The 27,813-nt window shown below is 45.1% G+C and overlaps 1 protein-coding gene across 6 annotated transcripts in view; it reads right to left on the reverse strand.

The window, feature by feature from the left end:
* Positions 1-27,118, reverse strand: part of FRMD4B (FERM domain containing 4B) — a 335,945-nt gene extending 308,827 nt beyond the window's left edge. For 2 of the 6 annotated variants that reach the window (XM_067755163.1, XM_067755167.1), the window contains exon 1: positions 26,602-26,741. Coding sequence is in view for 1 of the 6 variants with exons in the window: in XM_067755160.1 (XP_067611261.1) it covers positions 26,606-27,103 (498 nt within the window). In the remaining 5 variants the exon portion in view is untranslated. Of the gene's footprint in view, positions 1-8,676; positions 8,916-26,219; positions 26,364-26,601 lie in introns of those variants that run through there. The other 4 variants (XM_067755160.1, XM_067755168.1, XM_067755164.1 and 1 more) reach the window with 4 other exon arrangements.
* Between the last annotated feature and the right edge of the window lie 695 nt (positions 27,119-27,813).

Below are 27,813 nucleotides of genomic sequence, written 5' to 3' on the forward strand. Positions count from 1 at the left end.
TGTATAAAATGGATAACTAATAAGAACCTGCCGTATAAAAAAATTAATAAAATTAAATTTAAAAATTTAAAAAAAAATAATGCCATTTGCAGCGACATGGATGGACCTAGAGATTGTCATACTGAGTGAAATATCAGACAGAAAACGACAAATATCTTATGATATTGCTTATACGTGGAATCTAAAAAAATGGTAAAAATGAACTTACAAAACAGAAATAGCGTCACAGATGTAGAGAACAAATTTATGGTTACCAAGGGGGATACTGGAAGATTGGGATTAACATATATACAGACTACTATATATAAAAAGAGATAACTAATAAGAACCTACTGTACAGCACAGGGAACTCTACTCAGTACTCCGTAATGATATGGGAAAAGAATTTTAAAAAGAGTGGATATATGTATAACTGTTTCACTTTGTTGTACAGCAGAAACTAATACATCGTAAATCAACTATACGCCAATAAAAATTAATTTTAAAAAATAAGTTTGTGCTGTGTTAAGGCACTAAATTTGTGGTCATTTGCTGACAGCAGCAATCAGAAACTAATAGAATGTCTACTAGACAGAACTCATTTGGATATTACCAGTTTTCAACAAGTTAACATTTAATTTTACATAATCTGGGCTCTAATCACTAGTTAATCATGAATTAAAGTTACCTTCATCTGGAGAGTTGGATGACCCCTGGGAGTACTTGATTGAACAGTGCTCTGGTATCGTGTTGAAAAGACATACAGTGATCTTTTTGCTATATTTCCAAGTTTCAAATAACCTTTTTTAGCATCCATTCGCTCTGCCCATATTTTTTTCCAAAGCAATCACATACTTCCTTTCCTTTTCTCCCTAAAAATCTATTGACCGACCAAGTCTGCACATCAGCTGACATTGTTCCTGAAGCTAGAATCTGTGTGTATTTCTTGTCTTTCCAAGTAGCATACAATCCGTACAATAAACTCCCTTTGTTCCATTTTCCTCTGTGATGACTTAGCCAGCCACTATACCCTGTAACAGGTTGATTTTTTCAGCCTAGCAACCTTGTGGGAAAAAAAGCAACAAATCACACACATAAATTTAAAAATGGACATCATAAAGGCAGAGTTGAATAGAGGAAAAAAATTCTAATGAAAATAGCATCAGGATCAGACATATGACCTGAATCCTTTCAAAGGGGAGGAAAACTACCTAACCACCAAATCTCATCCTAAGATAATGTTGTTTCAAACGCCTCGTTGCATGAAGACTCCAAAACTACCAAAGACCTCAAGTAATGGAGCAATGTACTCCTATATATTTTCAGTAACAATGGGCCTTCCAGAGCCTGCTGTAAAAGGAACTGGTCCTCCTGACTCCAACCTTCTGCTTTCAAATCCATCCTGCAGGCCCCACCTAGCCTTTTCTTCAGAAAACACTTTATCAGCTTCCTTTTGATTCCAGGGCAGGCTCTCAAACACTTCCATGACCCATCTGGCTCCACTCCAGTTGCCCATTTTAAAGAAACCTCAGTTGATCTAGTGCAATGGTTTTCATACTTAAGCTTTCACCAACAACACACAGATTGTGGGGTCCCAACCCTAGAGTTTCAGATTCTGCAGGTCAGGGGTTGGGCCCAAAGATTTGCATTTCTAGCAAGTTTCCAGTAAAGGCTGGTGCTCCTACTTGAGAGAGCACACTTTGAGAACCATCTCCTGACTCTGAGCTTGGACTGCTCCTTTCTGAAGCAAATTGAGAAGGATTAAGAAGCGGCCCCTTGCGAGAGGGGACTTTTGGGGTGATGAAAGTGCTCCATATCTTGATTGACACATGGTTACACTGATGCATACACTTGTCAAACTCATCAAACTATCCACTGTCCACTTAAAATGGGTGTATTTCATTGTATGTAAACGATGCCTTAATAAAATTGATTTAAAACTTTTAAAAAATTGTGGAATCATGGGCTCCTGTACATTCGCAGCGACATCAAACTGTCCACTTAAAATGGGTACATTTTACTGTATGTAAATGATGCCTTAATAAAATTGATTTAAAACTTTTAAAATTAGTGGAATCATGTGCTCCTGTACATTTGCACTGACATCATCCAGTAACTGTTTATTGCGTCCCTTCTTGGTGATAAGCATTCTGCTAAGTTTTAGGGATATAAGAGTCCTTAAGATGGGGATCTTGTCCTCAGATTTTTGTCAGTCTGATGGTGGATACTAGGAAGTATACTGCCAATTACAAGATTAGACAGTAAATGCTATAATAGGAGAAAGTCAAAGCCCCATGGAATGTTGCACTAGAAATGACAATTTCTATTCTTTTACTTAAAAAACTGCCTGGTCTATAGTCATTGCAGAGAACGTACCATGAGGTGCCGTCTACCCTTCCATCCCCTGGGCCACAGGTGGCTGGAGCAAGGATGACCCCTGGTCCAACCTGGATCAATCCACGATTGGGGATGGGGATTCTGAGGATAACCCAGTTGGCTGTTGGAAGAGTCGAGTTTAGGATTGAGGGAGCCATGTGTAAGCAAAGGAGGGCAACTAAGGAGACTGGTGGGGAAACAAGAAATCAAACTTCTACAGATCTAGGAGGATGCTTGACAAGGCTCTGGTTCCTCTCAGACCTGGCTGTATGTACTCTTTGCAAAGAGCAATGGGAGACTCTCCTGGAGCAGTGGTTCTTGAAAATGGATGTGCACCAGAACCATCCAGGCAGCTTGTTTATGTGCCAAGTCCTCAGACTTCCGGTTGAGCAGGTGTAAGCAGGGTGCAGGGGTGTGTGCTTAGAACCAGCACCCTAGGGATCCGGAGGTAAGTAGTCTGCGGATTACATGCTGAGAAACACTACCCTACATTCATTTGTTTGGCTGGTTGTTTTTAACTTGAACTCTTTGAGTGGGGGTCTGGTTCTTAGAATCAAAAAGCTCTAAGACAGTGTGTATTATTACCAGGTTTAGAAAGTTAAGGAAAGCCATCAAAGGGAGATCAGGGTCTTCAGGGATAAATGAGAATCAGTCAGGCTAAGTGTGTATGTGTGTATGGCTGGGACGGACAAAGGAAGGCGTTGTACAAAGGACGTAAGTCAAAAGAGTGGCATATTTGGGGATCCAAAAGTCCCTCCATATGGCTTGTACTGTGTGTATGTGTGTGTGTGTGTGTGTGTGTGTGTGTGTGTGTGTGTGTGTGACAGAGAGACAGACGGACAGACAGAGAACACACTGCCCAACAACCAAAATTCTCTGTTGAGAAAGAGTTACCTCTTATTTCTTCCCACATGCAACCTTCTATTCCTTCCCATGCCTCAGGGCTCTTGTTGGCTTTTTGGCTGCCATCTTCTATATATTTTCCTTACCCAGACCCTTTTTCTCTCTGGTTAGCTTCTCTGACATTTGTAGAATCAAAACTCAACATTTTAAAAGAGCATTTAATGCTAAAGCCTACAGGGAAAGATCTTGGGGCTTCCTACCCTAGGGCTTGGCGTAAGAGCCTGGCAGAAGCACTCAGTGTGAGACCTGAGTGAACCTGGAAATATGAGGCAGCTTACACCCACAAAGCAACCTTGCTCAAGGAGGGCAAGACCCGATGGAAAAATACTCTTTTCCTCCCACCAGGTAGAAAATTCTAAAGCGCATTTTGTATGGCATCTCAGAGAGTATCCCCAAGTGGGACTGAGGTGCAGTTGCCCGCTGGTGATGATGTGTCTTCGTCCTGGTGTGGACAAAGAATGTCACGTGCCATCTCAGCAGACAAAGGATGTTGCAGCCATCAAGCCACAAGCCACTGAAGCCGCCCCCGACTGTGCACCCTGAGCAGATTCAGGATGGAGAAAAACAGGACACTAGCCCTAGATAGTCAAGGTGCACGTCAATAAGCCCAGACGCTTGCATCTTCCCATACAAAGAAAAGTACCAAAGTCATTAACCTGAGATGTTTGTTTTTTTCTTTAATTAACAGTAATCTTTTGATGTTCTGACTACCTGGTTTTTGTTGCAAAAACTCCTATATATTCTGGCCCCTCTCTTAGCTCTTTGGAATAGTCCCTCAGTGCTATCTGAGAGGCTGTCTCCCAGGATTCAAGCCCTCAGCAAATCCACCAATTCTCAACTTGTACGTTGTGTGTTTTTTTTCAGTCGACACTTGTTTAGAAAACCCCTGCCCCTTCTCCCTGAGATCTCCTCCAGGCACCCAAGTACTCATCTCCAGCTGTACTTTAGGGAGGATAAACTACAGGCGCCCAAGTACTCATCTCCAGCTGTACTTTAGGGAGAAGCTCAATAATAATGATGAAAGAGAAAAATGAAAGGCAGAAAAATATAGAAAGGCTTATCAATCTCTCCTGGCCTTCCCTGGAATGTAAATGGTGCTTGTTTAGGCTTCCAGCACTCTCCTGTTTTCACATTGTTCTAGGTATTCCCAGGAGAACACCCTTCGTTCTGTCTGGAGTGTCTATTTTATCCTGGGGAATCAGCACTTCCATGCTGTTGTGAATCAGATCACGTCACCTCTCTGCTTAACACTCCATTGGCTTCCCATTGTACTCAGAATAAAATACAAACGCTCAACCAACGTGTTGTACGAGGCCCTCCATGATTTAATCTCGCCTCACCACTCTCTCCCCTGCCCACTCTGCTCCAGCCATTTTCTATTCCTAAAACCTACCAGGCACGTTCCTACTCCAGGGCCTTTGCACTAGCCACACCCTCTGCTAGGAATGCTCACCCCCCAGGCGTTCACATAACGGCTTCCTTCTCAGCCTTCTGGCTCAGATGAAACACAGACTCCAGAGACAGGCTTCCCTTCATTGCTAATTCGAAGGTACACTTCTTCCCCAAGTTGCACTCCCACAGTCTTTATGGTCCCTCACACAATCACTGTAGGCACTCACTCAGTAAGTGTTTCCTGAATGAATGAATGATGAACCCTTTAGCAAGCTGTGAAGTCTGAACATGCTTAGTGGTACTTTAATTAATTCACTTATTAGCACATTAAAGGTTGCCTTCTCATCGTGTCATGATCCAGTGCAGGACAGCTAGGGGGAAGAAAGGAATTCTGTTTCCCGAAGTTGTCTGGGCATCGCAGGCTCCTTCCTTCCAGTGAGTCTGTCAACCCCAAGGACCTTAAGTTGGGCACCAGATCTTCTGCATCCAGAAAGCAAATGAGGGCAGGGGAGGTCGGGAAAGTAGTGGAGGCAGTTTTGTTTTGTGTTTTTTTGCGGTACGCGGGCCTCTCACTGTTGCGGCCTCTCCCATTGCGGAGCACAGCCTCTGGACGTGGAGGCTCAGCGGCCATGGCTCACGGGCCCAGCCGCTCCGCGGCACGTGGGATCTTCCCAGACCGGGGCATGAACCCATGTCCCCTGCATCGGCAGGCGGACTCTCAACCACTGCGCCACCAGGGAAGCCCCTGGAGGCAGTTTTTATGGACCAGACACAGTAACAGCATATAACACTTCTACCCTCATTGTACTGGTCAGAAATCAGCCTCCTCCTCTCCTCCACCCTGATACTCCAGCTGGAGAGGCCGAGCAGTGTAATTTCTCTGTGTGCCACCCAGGGGGTAAAAGAAATGGGGTTTGGTGAAAACTGTCCATCAGCCCTCAGATGACATTGTTTGTAAATATGGGACTGGGTCAGTCTTCCCACTCAAGTACACATTTCCCAGCTGAAGCACCATGATGTCTACAGCTGCTGCGAAGATGCCAACTTGAGATGAAAACAGAAATAATTCCCTTCTCCCATCCTCATCTGTGGTCAACAACTCCACTCACAGAGCCTAACCAGAAGCCAGCTAATAATGGGCTGTGGCAAAGGTACAGCTTGTAGACGTCTACCCTGCATCACAGTTCAGAGGAGAGCAGGATACCCCATCGGATATTTTTCTAAGGCCTTTTCCAAGGACCCTTCCTCTGAGGGAACAATCATTGGGAACCCATCCACGTATTCAGAAAAGCAAATATAAGAAGTGTTACAGTATTTGGAAAAAAAACTTTCTGACCATCCTGAAAGGCCATTAAACAAGTCAAAACAATCAGAGAGCAGTTAAGCACCCAAATGTTCAGCCCTAAGTGCAGAGGACAGAACGGTGGTATCATATGCTTATTTAGCTGGGAAGCTGGACTGTAGGCGTTTGCAAGAAGGATAAAGAAATTAATCCAGCCCCACAGGAAGATAAGAGAAGTAGCTATGCAGTTCTTTAGAATGGGGCTTTTAGTCTTGAAGGCTTTTGAAGTACGTAATGTAAAATGAGACCAAGGCTCATTCATACACATAAAGCCAGAATGGTGGGAAGGAGCTTTGGGCAGCACTCAGATATTCGGGCAGGGGAGCCATTTCTGGCAGAAAGCAGTCCCCTCCATCTTCGACTGCCTTCCTGAACCAATGGCTTCTGCCTTCAAAGTCACAAAACAGTTGCTGACGCTCCAGCCATCATTTCTATGTTCTAGGCAGCAGGAGGGGGAGGAGGATGGAAAGGCAAAAGAGCAAGTCTCCCACCTGAGTCAGTTCCCACCTGGAGCTGAACATCCCACAGAACACTACTTAAACCTCACCGGCCAGCACTTGGTAACCCGGCCATATTTAATAGTGTGGGAGGCAGGGAAATGTAGTCTAATTTTATACCAAAGCACGCTACCACCTCAAATAAGACTGGGGTTCTTTACCCTGAGTGGAGGAAGTGGGTATCAGGTAGGCCACCAGCAGTTGGCGGGCACTGAAGATGTGGCTTCCCAGGTTAAAAGGTTAAAGATTCAGTTCTCTCCTGACCAGCTGGTTCCCCACCCTTACCTCCTCCCTCACCCTTTGTGAGGGATCAGAAGGCACCACCCCAGGAAGGCTGTCCACTTCATCATAAGACATATCCTTTACCCAAGTTAAGTAAATGCCACCCACAAGGGCTTGACGGAACATATGGTTTCTGCTGACCTGCTCATTTGCCATGGTCACCCAGCCCCTTCAGAAATTGGCAAAACTAAGTCCAGACCTGAGAGCCAGCAGGTATAAAGTTACCAGTACTGCTTGAGTTGGTCAGCAACCACTCAGCATTGTGAATAATTAACAGTGATATGAATAACATCAAGAACTAACTTTCACTGATTGTTGACTATGTGCCAAGCACTGGGCCAGGCTTTTTACCCCGAGAGGCTCTCTGCCGAGAATTAAATCTGGTAATGCATGCCACAGTCGCAGAGGAGCTGTAGGCTAGTCTCTTACTCAACACCATCCCAGTAGGACGTGGCAGAGCTAAGATTAAACCCAGGTCTTCTGGCTCCAACCCTCATGATCTCTCCAGTAACTCTCAGCTAGCTGAGGCTAAGTCAGGTGTCAATACTTTAATATCAGTCACAACATAGGTTCTTGGTTAGAGCAGAGACCAAGCAAGAGTGGTATAGATTTGTTCTCTTTTGAGTCCAAGTCCAAGGAGAGAGTGGTCTAGCAGAGGGCAGGGGCTGGCAGCAGAGCTCTGCCCCACACAGAGGTAGAGGGACCCAAACCCCTTCCACCTTGATGTTCTACCCTGTCCTGGTGTTGGAGCAGGTCATCGAGAGGGCATGCTTGCTGGGTGACCCATGAGCTGGGCCCAGACAATGGGAGGCTCCTCAACACCCCTTCCATCCTTGGAATGTATATTCCACCCACCATTCCTGCACTCAGCCATTTCAAGGATGCAGGCTTGAAAGAATAATGTAAAAAAGGAAAGTAAGAAAAGATATCTTTACTCAAAGTTCTCACCAAGAGTTAATAATAACTGGGGCTTCCCTGGTGGCACAGTGTTAAGAATCCACCTGCCAATGCAGGGGACACAAGTTCGAGCCCTGGTCCGGGAAGATCCCACATGCCGCGGAGCAACTAAGCCCATTCACCACAACTACGGAGCCTGTGCTCTAGAGCCCGCGAGCCACAACTACAGAGCCTGTGAGCCACAACTACTGAAGCCCTCAGGCCTAGAGCCCGTGCTCCCCAACAAGAGAAGCCACCTCAGTGAGAAGCCTACACACTGGGACAAAGAGCAGCCCCCGCTTGATGCAACTAGAGGAAGCCCGCGTGCAGCAACAAAGACTCAACACAGCCAAAAATAAATAAATAAAATAAATTTACAAAAAAAACAGAGCTAATAATAATTTTTTTGGGTCTGACAATGACCCATCAAGAAGTGAACTTTAAGAATGAAGTCTGTCGCTATCTTAACCTATTGTTTTACACACACTGAAGAGCCGGGAACGACCTCCCTCTCACCCTCCCTCAGAGCCCAAGTATGACTCTCTTTCCAGACCTTTTTCCAGGGATGGGACAGCAGAGATCAGAAAGGAGTACAGAGGCTATGTAGCCAGGGGCAAGGATGGTTGGAAGGGAAAAGGAGCAAGGATAAAGTGGGGATGTGCGTATGCAGGGAGAGAGTGGGTGGAGGAAAAAAATAATATTTATTTGCTATATAAAAAAAGTCCCATTGCCGGTTTGGGATACATACAGATATATAGATATACAGATACATAGATATAAATATATATATACATGTGTGTAAAGATATATAGGTAGTATCACAAAATCTTCTGCACAAGGTCACAAAGCAAAATTAGCCACACCCTTGTCGTACCTTCATTTACAAAAATCTGACGCGTCTTCCTGGGTTTTTCTTTTTAAAAGATAAAGAAAGAGAAGGAGGACCATGGAAACTATTAGAACTGCCACCTACCAGTCTGGAGTCATCTGCCTCTTTCTTCCGTCTCTCCTTGCCCTCCGCGTACAAAGGCCAGTTTCGGGTTTCACCTGGGGACCCCCCGAGGTTGTAAATCAACACCTGGAATACTGCCCTCACCCCCATTATTGACAAGGGCTCACCACTGCCTCCTTGTTCCAGCTCAAGGGAAGGAGGCAAGAACAAGAAGGTGTTTCCTTCCATTGGGAACAACTCATAAGCTTGCATAAATCACTTCCTCTCCCATTCATGTAGGCGGAGCTTGGTCACGTGGCCACACCAGACACAAGGGAAGCTGGGAAATGTAGTCCCTGTCTTGGCAGCCATGTGCCCAGAGAAAACCCAAAGGATGGGGGTTATTACTTAAAAAAAGGAAGGGAAATGGGCCTGGGAGACGAAAAGCAGTCTCTGCCACATTTCATGACTGCATCACATGAAGAGAGGAACAATCTGGTTTCTTTGGTTCAGATGGAAAGGTGGGCACTACCCCACCAAGACCACACAAAATGGAGAACTTCCATAATGGGTGGGTAGGAAGGAAGAGAGACACTGGAAACTATAACTGCTATAGTACTCAATAGTTATATCCTGGAAGAAAAAGTGACCGTAAGATGTGGCAGGAAAACGAGCTGTTATCTTCTTTAGAAAAACAAAAAAGTTCTTGCTAATCATGTCAGCCCAGCTACATTTATCCCTCCTTGCTCTTAGCTCACAATCCTTTTTGGAACTCCCTTCCCCTGAGCACAAAGGGTGGGTAAACTTTGGGTTCTGGACACAGAGAGGAGGTTTCTCGGTCTTCGTGCCAAAGCACCCAGTCTGGCTCCTCCCTCTGCACCCAGACTCCAAGGCGGCAAGTGTTTCGATGGACCTCAGGTGGAGGGACCCACTTCTGAAAGGGTCCAAAGTGGAGGGCTGGGCAGGCCTGGAATTTATTAGAAGTTCATGATTAATACACGCAGGCTGACCCCATGCAGGTCTTAATATGGGTTCCTGGGAACAATTCTAGGTCAAGCAATGATTCACAAGACTCATGCTAAGCCTTCAAAAGTCCCTTTACTGTCAATTTACGTAATCATGGTAAACCCTCCATAAATGGTGGCCCTAAGCCTGCCACTGTGCATACTGTCTCCATTTCTAATAACCACTGTAGTAGGTGCTGTATCTGCTGCTTCCACAGCCCCTTCTCTTTACCATTTCAAGACACACTGGCCTTTTCCAACTGCCAGACCTGCATTTCTTTGCCAAGAGCTTTCCTGGACTCACAGTCCTCCTTTGCCAAGCACAGGATACCAGGGAAACACCTAGGAATAAATACTTCACCTCCCAGAAGGAGCCCTCAATTAATGACTCTTGGGAGCTGGAGTATAAATACCCCAGCTCCCTCACCCCTCAGATGGGATCATTCTAAGGCACATGCACTATGCTGGTTCCTGAGTCTCTCCAGTGGGATGGCGCATTACTGGCCCACTGTGGTAGTTAAACTGCTAACACTTGTTTTGGGCGGCCTTCCACTCCTTATCTCATTTCCTGATTTCTCTACTGGTGTTTCCTGCACTTCCCAAATAAACTACTTGCAGTCTATCTTAGGATATGCTTCTGGATGAACCCAAATAAGACCACCAGCATGAGGAGTAAGTTATGATCCCCATGGGGAAAACAGGCTGGCAGAGGCTCAGGAGACAGCCTGAACCAGATGTGAATTTTGGCTTCATCCCTGAGCAGCTGAGTAATGCTGGGAAAATTATTTGACTGTTTGGTGCCTCCATTTCCTCATCTGTAAAACGGGGCAACCTCGCAGGACCGTAAACTCTCAAATGAAACAATTCCTCTAATGCCTACAATGACCCTAATATATAGCAAACACTCAACAAAAGTAAGCTTTCCTTCCTTCTTATCTCCATTTTATAAGTGAGAAAACGGAGGCTCAGTAAGGTTTCCTGACCTTCACAAGGTAATCATGCAGTTAGGTGACAGATCCTGGATTCAAACACGTATCTTTCTGCCTCCAGATCTACTTAGAACTTTCCCACTAACCCTCACATATCAACTTCACCGTCAAAGTTACCTCATTTGATACATAAAATCATTTTAACCTTCAAATTCCCAGGTCTTCCTTTCACTTTGTGTTGTGCAGACAACACATCTGGATTCTGATTTACAGAGATTCCCAGATCTTGGTGCATTCACACTCTCTGCTGTTTATGTCCTCAGACTGGGGCATGACTCTCCCTCTCTCTCATTCAGCTGTGACACACTCGTCTAATTTGGGTGCAAAGATCTTCACAAGTTCATCTCTGATTAAAACACAATGTTACTAGGGGCTTCCCTGGTGGCACAGTGGTTGAGAGTCCGCCTGCCGATGCAGGGGACACAGGTTCGTGCCCTGGTCCGGGAAGATCCCACATGCCGCGGAGTGAACCATGGCCGCTGAGCCTGCGCGTCCGCAGCCTGTGCTCCACAACAGGAGAGGCTACCTCCTGCAGTGAGAGGCCCACCTACTGCAAAAAAAAAAAAAAAAAAAAAAAGCACACAATGTTACTAAAAATAGATGAACACCCAGGAGAGGAAAGATGAGAGAGAACCCAGGGCAGAGCAAAATGCACATGTAAGTGGTTTCCCCTTAGACACAGGTGAGGTGACTGTTCCAGGTGCCCTTTCACCCCCGAAGAGAGAACCCAGAGCTTCAAATGTGGGGAGCAGCCTGCTGAGCCCCTGCTTGACTGACTTGAGTAGAGGCTGTGAAAAGGAAGAGGTACAGAATGTTTCGAAACCCATTCCCTTAACTAACAGTGTTCTGTGACCCCACAGCCAGCCAAGTCCAAACGGCAAGCAGAGGTACAGACAAAAAGCAAAACCAAAGTCACGCTCTTAAACTCACTCCAATTTTTAGTTAGAAATCTAGACACAGCTGTTTTATTTTAGCATACATTTAAGTTTGGAGTCATTTTTAAAATATAATTTTCTTTTGAAATATATATGTACTGGAGGGACATCATCTTTCAGAGGTTGGACTTTGAAAGGTCCTGTGTGTGACCTGCATCTAAAATAGGGTGACCAACTCATCTCAGTTTGCCCAGGACCTTCCCAGTTTTAGTACAAAGAGTCCCTCATCCCACGAAATTTCGCAGCCCTGGGCAAACGGGGATGGTTGGTCACCCAATAAGAAAACAAATTTGACTCTCAAATTGCCTCTTTTAAAATACAAGTCTCCTCAGGCAGGTTAAAACAACTCACCAATCACAATCTAGAGATGTGGATTGCTTCTCACAAAATACCCCATCAAATAGTCCCATTTTAAGGATCCTCTATTGCAGGAATCACAAATTCAGATACCCATAGAGGCAAGGCTGAAACTATGGGTAATCATGAGTCAAATCCATCTCACTAATCAAGGTCGTTATAGTTGTTGCTAGCAAAGACTTGCATGTCTTCCTAGCAGTATGTAACCTAAACAATAAGATGTTTGCCAGGGCTGTTTTCCAGGAACTTGGAGTCACCTGTGTCTAGTTTAAGCTGAGCCAGTTAAGACTGGATTAGGACCACATACCCTCCAATTAGGCATGTGCTAGTGTCCTTTTGGTGACCCTTTGTTTTTCCAATCACCTTCTCCCACACTCCCCGCACCTCGGACTGCCCTGCCCTGCCACTTTATTCTTTTTTTTTTGCGGTACGCGGGCCTCTCACTGTTGTGGCCTCTCCCGTTGCGGAGGACAGGCTCCGTACGCGCAGGCTCAGTGCCCATGGCTCACGGGCCCAGCCGCTCCGCGGCACGTGGGATCTTCCCGGACCTGGGCACGAACCCGTGTCCCCTGCATCGGCAGGCGGACTCTCAACCACTGCGCCACCAGGGAAGCCCTGCCACTTTATTCTTCATCCCATAAATACCCTGAGCCCCCTGCCTTCGGGGAGGCGGATCTGACATTTGTTCTCCTATCTTCCCGTTTGGCTGCCTTAGAATAAACTCTTTTTGCTGCAAGGTGTCTCAGAGTTTTGGCTTGCTGAGAATTGGGCAAAAAAACCTGGTTTGGTAACAAGACTTCAATAAGTAAAGATCACTTGCATAAAAACTTTCTGTCTATTCTTTACTTACACAAGGAAATAAACTCCCCTTCTTCTAGAAATCCTCAGCCCATTCACTCCTTTACCTTCCCTCTTTTGAAGGACATGGGATGGACAACTGTTTCTCTACCCAAGAAAAACTGCCCAAGCCTGATGAAAAACAAGGGCAATTCTCATTTGGCCTCAGTGGCAGGGACTATGGTTTTCTTAGTCTGATTTCCTCTGGAAGCTGACCCTGGACAAGGGGTCAAATGTGGGGTGATTATCTGAGGTTTATCTGAGAGTTCATCCCTGGGAACAGCAGTGGGAGACTAGGGGAAATGAAACAAGAAAGGAAAGGTCATCAAAACAAAGTGTCCTATTAGATGTCGTATATATATTTACCATGGAATATTACTCAGCCATAAAAAAAGAATGAAATAATGCAGCAACATGGATGGACCTAGAGATTATCACACTAAGTGAAGTCAGACAGAGAAACACAAATATATGACTTAGCTGTGGAATCTTAAAAAATGATACAAATGAACTTATTTACAAAGCAGAAATAGACTAAAGGACACAGAAAACAAACTAATGGTTACCAAAGAAGAAAGGCAGGGAGGGATAAATTAGGAGTTTGGGATTAACAGATATACACTACTATATATAAAACAGATAGATAGAAAGGACCTACTATATAGCACAGGGAACTATACTCAGTATCTTGTAATAACCCATATTGGAAAAGAATCTGAAAAAGAATATATACATACATATATATGTAAGTATAAAGATAATCTGGAAAAGAATATATATATTTATAACTGAATCACTTTGCTATATACCTGAAACACTTAGATCAGCTCTACTTCAATTTTAAAATTAATTAATTAAAAGGTCCTATTAAATCAACTATCACCATGAGTGACCAGGGTTTAATGCCATGGGGAAACTCTAGGAAATGGTGCAGAATATTCATCTTAGTTATCCTACCAGATGGGCAAGGGAGCTGGAATGTCCAGATGCTAAACCCTTCATCACTGGAGAGACGGGTCTTAATTCCCCAGCACTTCCAAACCATCACTTCCACAGTCAGAGAAAGTCCTCAGACAAATGAATGCAGGCAGAGGTGGTGGGAAGTCAAGCTGGCTTGACCGAGAGGCCAAGGCCAGGGCCAGGGTACAGACTGGGCACATACACCCTCTGCTACGGCAGTCCATAATAGAGCCCATGGGCCGCCATGCCCCAGCACCGGTCCACAGCTGTCAGGCAGGAATGCAACCAGTGTTGTTAGAGCTTCTGAATTTTTAACAAAAACCAGGAATCCTGAATTTTTGTGGAATCTCCTGATTCATAGTTGCTGATGATGATTTCAAATGTTTAAAAAACACTCTAGGAACTAATTAAATTCTCTGTAGGCAGAATGCAACCTGTGAGCAGCCAGCCTATATCCACTAATCAAGGTGAACCCCATTATTTCATGCATGCAGAAACCAAGGCCCTAAAGGGAAGTGACTTGTAAGTCAAAGACTGTCTGTGGTGTGGAGCCCACTTCCCGTAACTCCCGGGCCACAGCCTTGTCTGACCCATTGAGCTGCCCTCACTAAGGCTTCACAAAGCCATCCTCTCCTGCCACACATCCATCCACCCGACGGGAACTATCACTGCCCTCCACTTCACTCAGAGCAAAGGAAGTCTCCGTTCTTTCCATCAACGTGTTATGGTATTTTAGCTCACTAGAAATTGGATTCATTGCGATTCTTAATTTCACAAAAAGTTATGTAGTGCTTCTCTTGTCCTGCGCATGGCTCTCCGTACCTTACAAACAATTCTCAAAGCAACCCTGAGAGGGAAGACTATTATTTTCCCAATCTTAAAGACAGAAAACTGAGAGGTTAAGATATTTGTTACACTAAGTTACAGTAGTTAGTGGTGAAGCCAGGAGACAAATCTAGGCATTGTCTCCAGAGTCCCTGGGCGAAGTCACTACTCTACATGGCCTCTGAACTCTCTACCTACTTTGGCTTTTAAAATACCCTGAGTGGTTCTTTCATCCATTATAACAGGAGTTGGCAAACGACAAGCCTGTGGGCCAACTCCTGCCCACAGCTTGTTTCTGTAAATAAAGTTTTATTGGAATAGAGCTTCATGCATCATTTTATGTTTTATCTGTGGCTCTTCTTGCCCTGCAAAGACAGATTTGGGTAGCTGCAACCCAAATGGCCTGCAAAGCCTTATATATTTAGTACCTGGCCCTTCACAGAAAAAGTGTGCTGACCCCTGAGTTATAGACTTGCCAGGCATTCCTCTGATTGCAGGTTTCTTGGTTATGTCACTAAACCATAATGCAGCAAATCCTATAATCAATCTACCCAAAGCCTTAGCCCACATAGTAATGAATTCACAGGTTTGACTTCCCGAAACTGCACCTGTGCAGAAGATGCCTGGGAACCTCGCAATCAGCAGAAATATTCTCATAACCACACTCAAGGAAGAAGATACCAATAAATGCCCTGTAAAAGAGGCACACACCTCATCTTGGGCTCTTACCTGGGTGAAGGTTTTAAAAGCAGGAAGAGAGACAGAAATATGCAGAGAAGCGAAACAGAGGCAACTCTTGTATTACCTATCAACAGGCATCTCTCACTGAGAGATCCAGGTTCAAATCCCCACTCCACAACTCACTACTAGCTTCTTAAATCTCAATTTTCTCACCCATAAAATAGAAGGAATAATCCCATTTCTCAGAGGCGGGAGTGTTTGGCAGATTAGCCAAGACTATACTGCAGATGACATTCTTAGCACCCTGCCTGGGATTTGCTAACTACTCAGAGGAACCCTATTATTGGGAATAATGGCACCTACAAAAGAATAGAAATACGATATTATTTATGCAGAGGCTCTCAGCCCCACACAAGTCAGCTGTCAAAGAGTAACAGGATGATGGCAAGGAATGAAAAGTGATGTTCCAGGCAAAAAAGTAAAGAAGCAGGTGCCATGTTTCCATCAGAAACAGTTCAAGCAAAAAAATAATGTAGGTGGGCAGAGGTAAGCTTTAGTCACCTGGAGAAATCACTTTAGTGAAACAAATTTCTTATTCCTTGACAATACTATACAAATGAAACTGTAGGGGAAGTGGCGGAGGGGGGAGGAGGGAGGGGGGAGTTTGCATTGTATACTCTGAAAGAAGGCAAAGTTACATTTTCCCCTCTTATTATAGAGTGAAAGAATCTATCCAATAGCATGAACACTTGCTGACAAACGTGTCAATTTTTAAATACCCTTTATCATTTTCACAGCTTTTCTCTGAAATCTAAAAAGGACCGATGATAGTTTTCCAGTACGCTTTTCCAAGTGTAATTAAGCTCAGTGCTAGAAAGTACATCAAGAACCACTCAAGACTTGAACTGTTCAAAGCAGCTGAATCATTGCAAAAGTGCTTTCTTACTCTTAATTTGTTTGAATCAAACTTTTGACCTCTAGTAAACTGGACAGCCCATTCTTTAGGAAGTGAAAGTACAGCTAGACTGGGCACAGGGAGGTATATAAAATAACACGCTTCTTTTTTTCTCTTCAAAATACAAATTGAATTAATTTAACACAGTTGGAGCAAATTACCATGATATGTCCTCAATTTGAGTCTTACGGCCCCGCTGGGACTGGGCTCTCTGTTCCCAGTCTAAGGGCACATGGTTTTCATTACCTAATCAGGAGCCTGCATTTCAAGTTGCATGTTTAAATGGATGCAATCAGTTCATTTGTGATTGCCTCAAATACCCTTAACCTTCCTGATTTATCAAAGAAGTCACACTACCTTAATGTTTTGAGATTTCTTTAAATACTGAAAGGTTACTTGATAGAACAAGTTACACCAAGGCTCATTTTTACTACACAGCAAGTAATTTTACTGAAATGTTCCACCAACACGCTACTGATAAAGAACCTCTTTTAAATGCATTTATTTATCTGAGACTTTTTAAAAATTACAGCTAATTTACAATATTACATTAGTTTCAGGTGTACAACATAGTAATTCAATATTTTTATAGATTATACTCCATTTAAAGTTATTATAAAATATTGACTAGGGAATTCCCTGGCAGTCCAGCAGTTAGAACTCCATGCTTTCATTGCCTAAGGCCCAGGTTCAATCCCTGGTGGGGGAACTAAGAACGTGCAAGCCGTGCGGGTGTCACCAAAAATAAAAAACAGGACTTCCCTGGTGGCCCAGTGGTTAAGAATCCGCCTGCCAATGCAGGGGACATGGGTTCGGGCCCTGGTCCAGGAAGATCCCACATGCCACAGAGCAAATAAGCCCGTGCACCACAACTACTGAGCCTGCGCTCTACAGCCCGGGAGCCACAACTACTGAGCCCGCGTGCCTAGAGCCCGTGCTCCTTAATAAAAGAAGCCACCGCCATGAGAAGCCCGCGCACGGCAGCGAAGAGTATCCCCTGCTCAACGCAACTAGAGAAAGCCCGCGCGCAGCAACGAAGACCCGGGCGCGATGAATCAATCAATCCATTTTAAGTTTTAGACATTTCTTTAAATAAATAAATAAAAACACAGTCCAAAAAAATATTGGCTATATTCCCTGGGCTGTACAATATATCCTTGTAGCTTATTTATTTTATACATAGCAGTTTTTATCTCTTAATTCCCTATGCCTATCTCGCCCCTCCCCCATCCTCTGCACATTAGTAATCACTAGTGTGTTCTCTGAGCCCTTTTTAAAAAAAGTTAAAGTGAGAACAGTGCAACGGCTGTGAATAAACTGCAAATCTTTCATACGATTTGAAGGTCTGGGTGCACTTCTGGTGGTTCAGAGTGTAAAGATCACCCCCACTTGATAAATCCAGCGAGGTAATTAACACTGGCTAAGGTCAGTCTGCTGTTGAGTTGCGATCAGAACTCAGCTTTTCTGACTCTCCACCCAGGGTCACCGCACCCCTTTCTCCCCAGCTCCTCCTTCATCCGGCAGAACCCTGCCGGAGTAGTACACTTGGATGAACCAGGGCCAGAGCTGGCTCTGTGATTCGTGCCTCCCATTCAGGTCACATATGGTCCCCCTGCTCTTTTTCGAGGACTGAATTGATGGGATGGGCTCAGTCAGGTGCAACAAGGGAAGCCAGAAAACAATCCTCAGGCCTCATCCACTGTTGGGTTCCCTACCGCCGCTGTCGGCTGTCATAAGCTCCAGCTGGAACGTGGATGCTGGTATTCCAGAAAGACCTTTTGAATCAGGAAGGGCAGTGATGGGCCCTATGCTGTGGCAGAGGCATAATTATTTCCAATAACTGTCTCTCTAGGCTACCTGGTGATTTCCAAAGCGCCTTCTCATTGCAACAAAACATTCAGTGTTTATTTGCAGGAGCGAGGCGGGGGCGAGGGGGTTTTGAACTTATTTCTCATGGAAGGTCACAATGCTAAAAACTCCAGTCTGGTCATAGTTTATTCAGCACAGCAGAAAGGAATATAATCAACTTTGGCTGAGGGTTCCGGATCTGTTTTACAGGGCAATATTCTTACCTGAAACAAGATAAGCCATTAGAATCTCCGGTGAGCTATGCTCTCTCTCGAGAGCTGAGCCTCTCACGCAGGCTGTGACTGTCGGGGATAACACAAAGCAGAGCCACTTGCAGTGTGATGTCCAAGAGCCACTTGCAGTGTGATGTCCAAGAGCGCAGACTCGGCTGACTTTGAATTCCAGGTCTATCACTAACCAGATGTGTGATTTTGAATAGTGATGCAGCCTTTCCAAGCCCCCGTTTTCACCTCTATAAAGTGTGAGCTACGGTGGTTCATGGTGGAAATGGAATGAAATACATACTGTCTGGAAAGCACTTGGCAAGTAGCTGGAACTCACAGGGACTCAACAAATGGGGACTATTACGACTGGGCAATGGGGCTTGTTCTTTAAAAAGGGAGGTTATCCTAAGGGAACGTTTCAGTGTACTGATCAGATTGTTCCTGAAATCTCCACTTTGCTGGCGAAGGCATTTTTTGGAGTCTTCCGTGGCCTGCTCATCAAGCCTGTCTGGGAACTCCCCACTTGCTGCTACAAATCTTTCAGGTCAAAGTGAAACCCTACCCGCTTCTGCCACCCCACTGCAGCAACTCTGGGGCAGATCACCATCCCTGTACCTCTCTTTTGGTGTCGCACTTTCTCTGGATGGGGGAGTTTACACTTTCTCTGGATGGGGGAGTTTACACTTTCTCTGGATGGGGGAGTTTACCACCCATGTTCATTCACATCTTCTCTCCCCAACTAGCTTAAGCTTCTGGACAACGGGATTCCCTTACATTTCTTTGTGGGTTTTTTTGTTGTTGTTTTTTTGTTTTGTAGTACAGTTGATGTAGCATATGTTACAGGTTTACAATATAGTGATCAACAATTTTTAAAAGTTATGCTCCATTTACAGTTACTATAAAATATTGGCTATATTCCCTGTGTCGTGCAATATATCCTTGTAGCTTATTTATTTTACACCTAATAGTTTGTACCTCTTAATCCTCTCCCCTGTTTTGCCCTTTCATCCTTCTCTCTCCCCACTGGTAACCACTAATGTGTTCTCTATATCTGTGAGTCTGTTTCTTTTTTGTTATATTCACCAGTTTGTTTTATTTTTTTAGATTCTACGTATAAGTTATACAGTATTTGTCTTTCTCTCTCTGACTTATTTCACTTAGCATAATACCCTCCAAGTCCATCCGTGTTGTTGGAAATAGCAAAATTTCACTTTTTATGACTGAGTAGTATTCCATTTTGTGTGTGTGTGTGTGTGTGTGTGTGTGTGGTCACATCTTTTTCCATTCATCTATTGATGGACATTTAGGTCACTTCCATATCTTGGCAATTGTAAATAATGCTGCTATGAACATTGGGATGCATGCATCTTTTCACATTAGTGTTTTTGTTTTTTCAGATACATACCCAGGAGTAGAATTGCTGGGTCATATGGTAGTTTTATTTTTAGCTTTTTGAGAAACCTCCGTACTATTTTCCACGGTAGCTGCACCAATTTACATTCCCACCAAGTGTAGGAGCGTTCCCTTTTCTCCACATCCTTGCCAACCTTTGTCATTTGAAGAGTTTTTGATGATAGCCACTCTGACAGGTGTGAGGTGATATCTCATTGTACCTTACATTTCTTTGAATCCTCCATGGCACCCAGCACATGTCCAAGAATCTTCTAGATTCTCTGATCCCTTCCTAGGCAAACTGGCCCATAGACCAGCACCATCAGCATCATCTGGGAGCTTGTTAGAAATGCAGAATCTCAGGCTCTGCCCCAGATTTACTGAATCAGTATCTGATTCCCAACTGATTCCTGTGCACAGAGTTGGACAGACATTGCTCTAGCCCACTATTTCCTGGACTTCAGTCATTCACATCTTCCCCTTCGTAGCTTTTGTCATTTTTCAATACTACCCACCTTATGTTTTACCTAATATATATTTTTAAGTGATTTTACATTGACACTGTGTCTTGCTAGCCTCATCTTAAGCAATAATATTGTCTGTTAATAGTTATTTGGCAAGGCCGAAAGAAATCTACTATTTAATAAAGTTTGAAGGTCTGAGGGAAAAAAAATTGGGGAGGGGGGTACACATTAAAATAAATAAATAATCACCAAAGTAAAATGATTCTCCATCTACCATCTAAAATTAACTCATATTCACCAGGGGTTCACCTCCGCCAGTAACACAGCACTAGACTTTTCATAGCTGGATTAGAAGACATCTCCCCAACACCAGATCTAGCATTCCTGGTCCATGCCTGCTCCCACTCAGCGCGGTTGCTCTGTGAGATGGATGCATGTATCCTCAAAATATAGATGGTCGTGGGAGGCAGAAAACCTCGGTTCTGGCCCTACACCATCCCTAAATAACTTGCCAAGTCACACTGCATCTTTGGGGCTCATTTTTGAAGGTTAGTTGATCTCAAAGCTCCCTTCCAAGTCTAACAATATGACACTATAAATGAAAGCAGAGGCTCTGGGGTCAAAATGACTTGGGGTTGCAATTAAGCCTCTATTCCTTGCTAATTTCATTAAGTCTCAGTTTTCCTCATCTGTAAAATGGGAGTAATAACAACAAATGGCCTTAACACCCAGATCACAGGATTCGTAAGAATAAAGAAAACAATAGCTGAAAAATGCTTAGACTGAGATGTGGTACATAGTGTTCGATAAAAAATATAGCTATTTCTACTTCCTAGCCTCCACAAAGCTAGGAAAAAGTTAACATTTACGGAATATTTAATATGTCGCAGGCACTGCATGAAACACTTATTTTATCCTCATAATCACCCAATGAGGTAGGAAATCTTATTCTCCCCAGTTTAGAGATGAGGAAACTGAGGCACAAAAAAGGTTAAGCCACTTGTTCAAAGTCACACATTTAGTAAGTGGTGCAGTTGGATTTGAGGGCAGGTCACCTGACATGAGAGCCAACGTTTATAACCACAACCTATCCTGCTCTTCTGTAAAAGACTGGTCAACACACAGACTTTGCCAATTTGACAAATATTACATAATCTTGGCAGTGTAATTCCCAGCACAGGTAAGCAGCTCTTATTATCATTAGTTCTACTATTATTACTTTACATCGGAACAAGTTGCTACCAGGCATCAGGAGTTTCACCCTTCGATTATGGTAAGAACTTTATTTTTTTAACGCTTTAAAAATTTTTAAGTATAACATACATAAAAAGGTGAACAAAATATAAGTATACAGCTCCATAATTATCTCCAAGTGAAAAGCCATGTATCCATCGCTGTGCTGCCCCAGAAACTCCTAAACACTTTCCCTCTCTCCCCTCCAAATGTAACCACTGTCCAGGGGTTTCTCAACCTCAGCACTATCTACATTTGGGGCTGGATAATTCTTTGTCGTGGGGACCATCCTGTGCATGGTTAAGATGTTTACCAGCAACCCTGGTCTCTACCCACTAGATTCCTTTAGCATCCTCCCGCAAGTGGCAACAACTAACAATTTCTCTTTACACTGACAAATGTGCCCAGAGGGTCAAAATCACCCCTGGTTGAGACCCACCACACTCATGATTTTTCGGCATTCACTTTTTTGCTTTCCTTTATAATATTTCTACCACTTGAGCACACATCCTTAGCTACCATTTAATCTTGTCTGGTGAGAGGAGTTCTTTATAATTTAATCTATTAAAAAGACCCCTCATCATGGCCCCCTAAAATAGCCTTTATAGGTGAAGTGACCATGTAATTTATTGTTCAAACTGGAGGTTCAGACATTAAGCAGGACTGACCAGGGCAAGCCAGCATGATCACCTGACTTCCGGGGATCCCCTGCTGGGAGTAAACATTATCCTCACAGCCCCATACAATAGGGTCCCCTTCCCACTGGATAATTGTACCTAAAGTGACAGCACAGTTAAAAGCAGCACATCCCCAGGGGCGAAGCAACACAGACACAGATAAATATCTCCAAGATGAAGAGCTGCAGAGCAGAGAACTCAATTCGCCTTGGCCCATAAGGAGGTGTACTCTTCAAATAATTTGCCTAAGACACTACTCTAAATAACTACTTTCACCACATTTGCACAACACATTGATTAAAATAAGTGCCTTCCAAGATTTGCACATAGATGCAAAAAAGAGACTTAGGGTCTACAGTGGGTTTTAAATCAATATATCTCCCTTTTTCCCTCAGTGTCACTGGAAGGTACAAAAACCACCATTAATTTGACCTGCTCTGCACTGTGATCTCCAAGTCCTGATATTGACCGTGGTAAAAGTGACAGCTAAGGCTTTCCTTACACACATGAGAAATATTGATAACCTATGTGCCTGAATATAATTCAGTTCGTCCTCCATCATTTGGGGCATCAAAGAGAACAGAAATCAGCCTACACTGAGTTAGGCACTTGAAAATTGTGGTGAACTCTATTCAACTTCCCGGCATCCATTTGCCCCTTTTCCAGCAACTGTATTCATCTGGAGGTCCAGGCCTCCAGCGTCCATGGTCCATATGGCCTGGATAGGACTCCACCACTAGGGCGATGGGGTTTCCTCCAGTCAAGCCAATTGGGCTAATCAGAACTGGTGTTGAGACGTTTTGCTCAACAACTGGGGAAGGAGGGTTTATGCTTTTTCTGTTAGACTTGAACCTGGAATTGTGTAAACGGGCAACTGCTACAGTCATCTTGCCACCCAACAAGGAACCAAAAGGAAGGAAGAGAAAGGCAGAGCTTAAGATGAAAAGAATCAGGGCTTCCCTGGTGGCGCGGTGGTTGAGAGTCCGCCTGCCCATGCAGAGGACACGGGTTCGTGCCCCGGTCCGGGAAGATCCCACATGCCGCGGAGCGGCTGGGCCCGTGAGCCCTGGCCGCTGAGCCTGCGCGTCCGGAGCCTATGCTCCGCAACGGGAGAGGCCACAACTGTGAGAGGCCCGCGTACCGCAAAAAAAAAAAAAGATGAAAAGAATCAGATCCTGAAGTAACTGTTCAGCCCCGAGCAAGATGCTCTTGAAGTCAGTCTTACCTATGTACCTTTTAGAAAATCAAACCTGTATATATGGAATATATATATCCTAATTCCCTTTAAATTGGGTATTTGTCACTTATTATACAAACACACCCTGTGGCAGTGACTTTCAAACTTTTTGACAGCAACTCACAGTATGAATTACATTTAATCCTGCAACCCAGAGTTTGCACACAGCCCCGGATACAGGACTGACCCAAAGTTTCATGAAACTACAGAACCTTTACTAACATATGACGATGCTGATACTTCCTGTCCTGTAATACTTTAAAAAAAATACTGGTGCGACCCACTAAATTTCATGACCTTCATTTTGAAAAACACTGTTTTATGAGATTAGGTTAAAAATTGATTTCACCAGGAAGAATGAGATTTTTTTTTAATGACACGATAACTTTAATCAGGTTATTGAGGAAAACAGGAGGTTTGGCCCCTAAATTAAGCATCTAGCAATAGAAAATTGCTATCTCACCAGTTCTCTCTGACCGCACAGGACACACATTTTCCCAGGAGAAAAAAATCTTAATGACCTAAATATAAATAAATTACAAAAAAAAAAGATAAGTGGAGTTCTAAAACAAAACAAAAACCATGTCTAAAAAGAGAGAGAAGAGAGATAGCTAAGTAAGGAAACAGACACCCAAGTTTTGCTGATGAGCTGAGTTACGTGATTTATTTATCTACAGGTTAAAGATAATAATTTCAGTGAACCTCAGCAAGCACTGAATATGTAAAAATAGTGCCTTCATAATAAGATCAAATCTCTGGGGCAGATTTAGGGAGAGGGAGGGAGAGAGGGAAGGACAGAGGGAGGGATGGACGGAGGGAGGGAGAGAGAAGGAGTAAGTGGGGGAGGGAAGAAGAGAGGGACAGAGAGACAGAGAAATCCCTTGCAGTATAATAAGCCTGATGCCTTCACTTACGTGTGTAAAATAACTATGAAGAGTTCCTGAAATTTCAGACAATGACTGCAGGCTGGACAAGACAGGGTATTTTTAACTGTTTTCCATGTACCTTATTTGTATTGTCAGTTAGCCAAAACTTCCTTTTTGTCTGCTCAGAAGCACTGCAGAGTCTTAATTAAATCTGTGGAATCAAACGGAGAGCTCGGATTCTCAGGCTTGCTGGAAATAGAGGCCAGTCAAATAAACAGTCCTGAGAAAACTCTGCATTTCCACTCTGGAGTGGCTGTAAAGTTAACTCCTCCCACACTTTTCCAGCCTGTCAGGCTCAAACACATTTGTCTGCCTGTTTGAGAAGCCCATTAACTTTCCCGCGGCGAAAATGGAAATTCAAAACCATTATTCATTTCAAAACCAAGTGAAGTTTAAGACAATCACTTGCACACCCAGGAGAGGTGACTTCTGAGAACTCTCCAGGTGATCATGAAAATCAGACCTCACTATAATGGTATTTTAGGTAGATTCCTTCATTTTCCATCACCATAGTGTTCAAATGCATCCCACCTGCGTTACTGAATTGAAGCAAATGAAGTGTTTAATTAATACCTGCAGATGTCATGAGGAAATGATAAACCTCTTCTGTTCAAGAAGTTCTGGGAATTGCGTGAATTCTTCTCACCCTCTTTTAGGAAGTGTAACAAGCACTGTTCAAAAGGTAGAGGTGAATGTGTGTGGTGTGCGCGAGTGCACATACATTTACTCTTTATTTCCAATTTTTCAGATATACAAAAAAGAAGGAAGACTCACAGAATCATCAGTATACCCATCACCTAGTTTATGACATTTAGAGACCAAAATATACATTAAGTGCTCACCTTGGTTCAGGCACTCTTTTAAACATCATCTGATTTAATCTTATGAAAAACACAGGAGGTATTTATGGTTGTTGTGATTGTAATTATTTTTGTTTCATCATCATCAATGCCACCACAGCACAGCCTTTTTAGAGGCACTGTTACAGTGAAGACCCTGGCATCTGGAAACAGACCTCATGTAAACCAAAAATCACCAGTGTAACTTATGGCAGGTTACTTAACCTCGCTCTAGGGCTTAGTTTACCACTCTGTGGACTATTTACGATGCCCCAAAACTGCCTATTGGGGTGCCTGTCCCATAGTAAGCTCTCTTAAGCGCCATTCGTAACAGTATGTGTGTGGGAGATCAAAGAGCAAGCAGCTTGGTGAGGTTAAGTAAGGCGAAGCTGCTTCTCTTCCCCTGCAGACGTTTGATATGGAAGCTCCACAGACCCATTCTCTTTAGGACAGGAAACAGCAAGCCAGGAATTGCGCTAAAATCTTGTACCCAACCTCCAACTGAGTTGACAAGTTTCTGGGGTATCCAGAAACTAGCTAACCTTGAAGGATCAACCACCTTTCTGGAAAGACTGCGGCTGTCAGCACTCCAGGGTCTTTTTCCCCACCAAGGGGCCACCTTCCAGACGCAGCCGTCTGGGTACCAGCAAGTAGACCAAGTCGGTTCGCAAAGTTCAGAGGAGTTGGCTCTGGTATGTTTACAAGTCCTAGCAGATCGCAGGAATGTTCAAGATAATTATTACCCCACCCAGGAGCGCCTAGCCCAACCCTCTCACATCTGGAAGGAAGCGGCCACACAAAGGAGAACGAGAGACCTCCTCCTGCTGCAGCTTTCTCAGGCCCGGGGAAGGTTTAGTACGAGCTCTCGCCCCTTTTGTGAACAAGACCAGGCACTGCTCAGCAGTATCGTTCGGAACACAAGTCATTCAACGCAAAGGAAGAGTTCATCCCCTAGTCCAAATCGAATGGCATTTCCCAAAATATCATCTTTGTTTTTCCCTCACCAGATGAAAGTAAAAAGTGAAATACTCCAGAAAATAGATAGGGAGCGATCCACACGCATACAGCCACTTCAGCATAGGAGCGGCAAGGATCAGACACACCTATTTGAAAAGGGCAGCCAAACCAAACCCTTAGTATCCTCTGCAAACGCAAGGGATTTCCCCCCTCCACTCCTCTCGCCGCGTTTTGAAAGTACCTCTGGGAAGCCCGACCTGGGATTCATCAGCATTTCTCTTCACCTCCCACGAACGCGCGGCAACCAAAGCACATGGTCCCTGGCGGCGCGCCTGCAAGCCCCACCAGCGCCAACGCCCCGAAACCGCCAAACTTCCTGTCTCCAAACCACCAAAGCGACCAAAGCGCCGCACCAAGTGCCCAAGGGACTCCGGCGGAGGCGGCAGGCAGCAGCGGAGCGGTGGGGCGGGGTTTCCTGCCCGCGGGAGCGCCCGGGACCCGCACCTCCACTGGGGGTCTCCAAACGCGCGCGCTGCGCCCCGGGCGCACTGCAAGCGCCGCTGTGGCCGCGTGGCACGGTCGCCCCTAGCTGTGCGCTCGGGGCACCCGGGGCAGTCGCCCACCTACCTGCTCTGCTGCTTCCAGCCTCCGGCGCTCGGGGGGGCTGTCGTCCGCTACTTTATTGTCTCGGCTGCTCACCGCGCGGGACCTGAGGACCCGGCTCTGCGCCAGCCCCGCAACTCCGCTCTGCACAGAGCCTTCCCCGGCGTCTGCCTTCCTCCTTCTCCTCCTCTTCTCTGCCCAAGCTCCTGCTCTGCACGTGAGCCGCGCAGCCCGACTCCCGGGCTCGCAGGGCAGCCAGCTCCCGCCGCATCCCCCAGCCCGGGGCTGCTCGTCGCCCCCGCCGTCGCTCGCCGCGCGTCCTCGCTTTGATCCACACTTAAAGCAGCGCCCCGGGCCGCCTTCCTCGCGTCCTGCAGTCCTTCCGTCCTGCCTGCCTCCTCTCGCTGTCAGCCCCAGCTCTGGGCTCCTCTCTCCCCAGCTGCCCCCGCCCGCCGCCTCTCCCGAGGCTGGGGCGGCCGCTGCCAATGAGACTCCTCTGATGCGCTGTTCCGGCCCAGTCATTGTATCGGGAGGGGAGGAAGGGGAGGGGGAGCGAGAGGAAGGGAGGGGGCGCTCTCGGCCCCCGCCGCGCCGCTGCGGGCTGGGCTTGCCTTCCCTACAGAGAAAAGGTACTGGTGCCAAAGGGCGCGGAGCGGCTGGCGCTCCCAAGAGTGGGGGAAATGGAGGGGGTCACCAGCCCGCGCCTATCATCTCTCCCTCCGACTCAAAAGCGCTGGGAGGGACTTGATTCCGCCTCCGTGGCTTCAAGCATCCCAACACTCGACTGCCCTTAGAATAAAGGGAATGAATGAGACACCGGCGGCTGCGGGAAGCACAGAATCTAGCCAGGGATGGGACTGGGTCTGGCTAATGACTTAATTTGAGATTCCCGCAAACTGGCGTTTCTGCTCCTGAAAGAAAGAAATAGGAAGGGAGGGAGGGAAGGTATAGAGAAAGAAAAGAGACAGAGAGACAAAGACAGAGAAAGACAGAGAGAGGCAGAGACAGATAGAGAAGAGGGAAGAAGAGAAAGCCTATCCAATGCCAGGCAGAACAGTTCTGTGATTCAGCAGTGTTTTGTTGTGCTTTCTTTACAGATGAAGAAAGGGAAGAGAGGGGTTAACTCAAAATCGCTACTAAGTGACGGGACAGAGCTTCCAACTTGATCTGATGCTGAGTGTACTATAGCAAAGGAGAGAAGGGGTGGAAAAAGGGAGGACCGTTGGTGAAGG

This window comes from Pseudorca crassidens, chromosome 10 (assembly GCF_039906515.1).
Source record: "Pseudorca crassidens isolate mPseCra1 chromosome 10, mPseCra1.hap1, whole genome shotgun sequence".
NCBI classification, from domain to species: Eukaryota; Metazoa; Chordata; class Mammalia; order Artiodactyla; family Delphinidae; genus Pseudorca; species Pseudorca crassidens.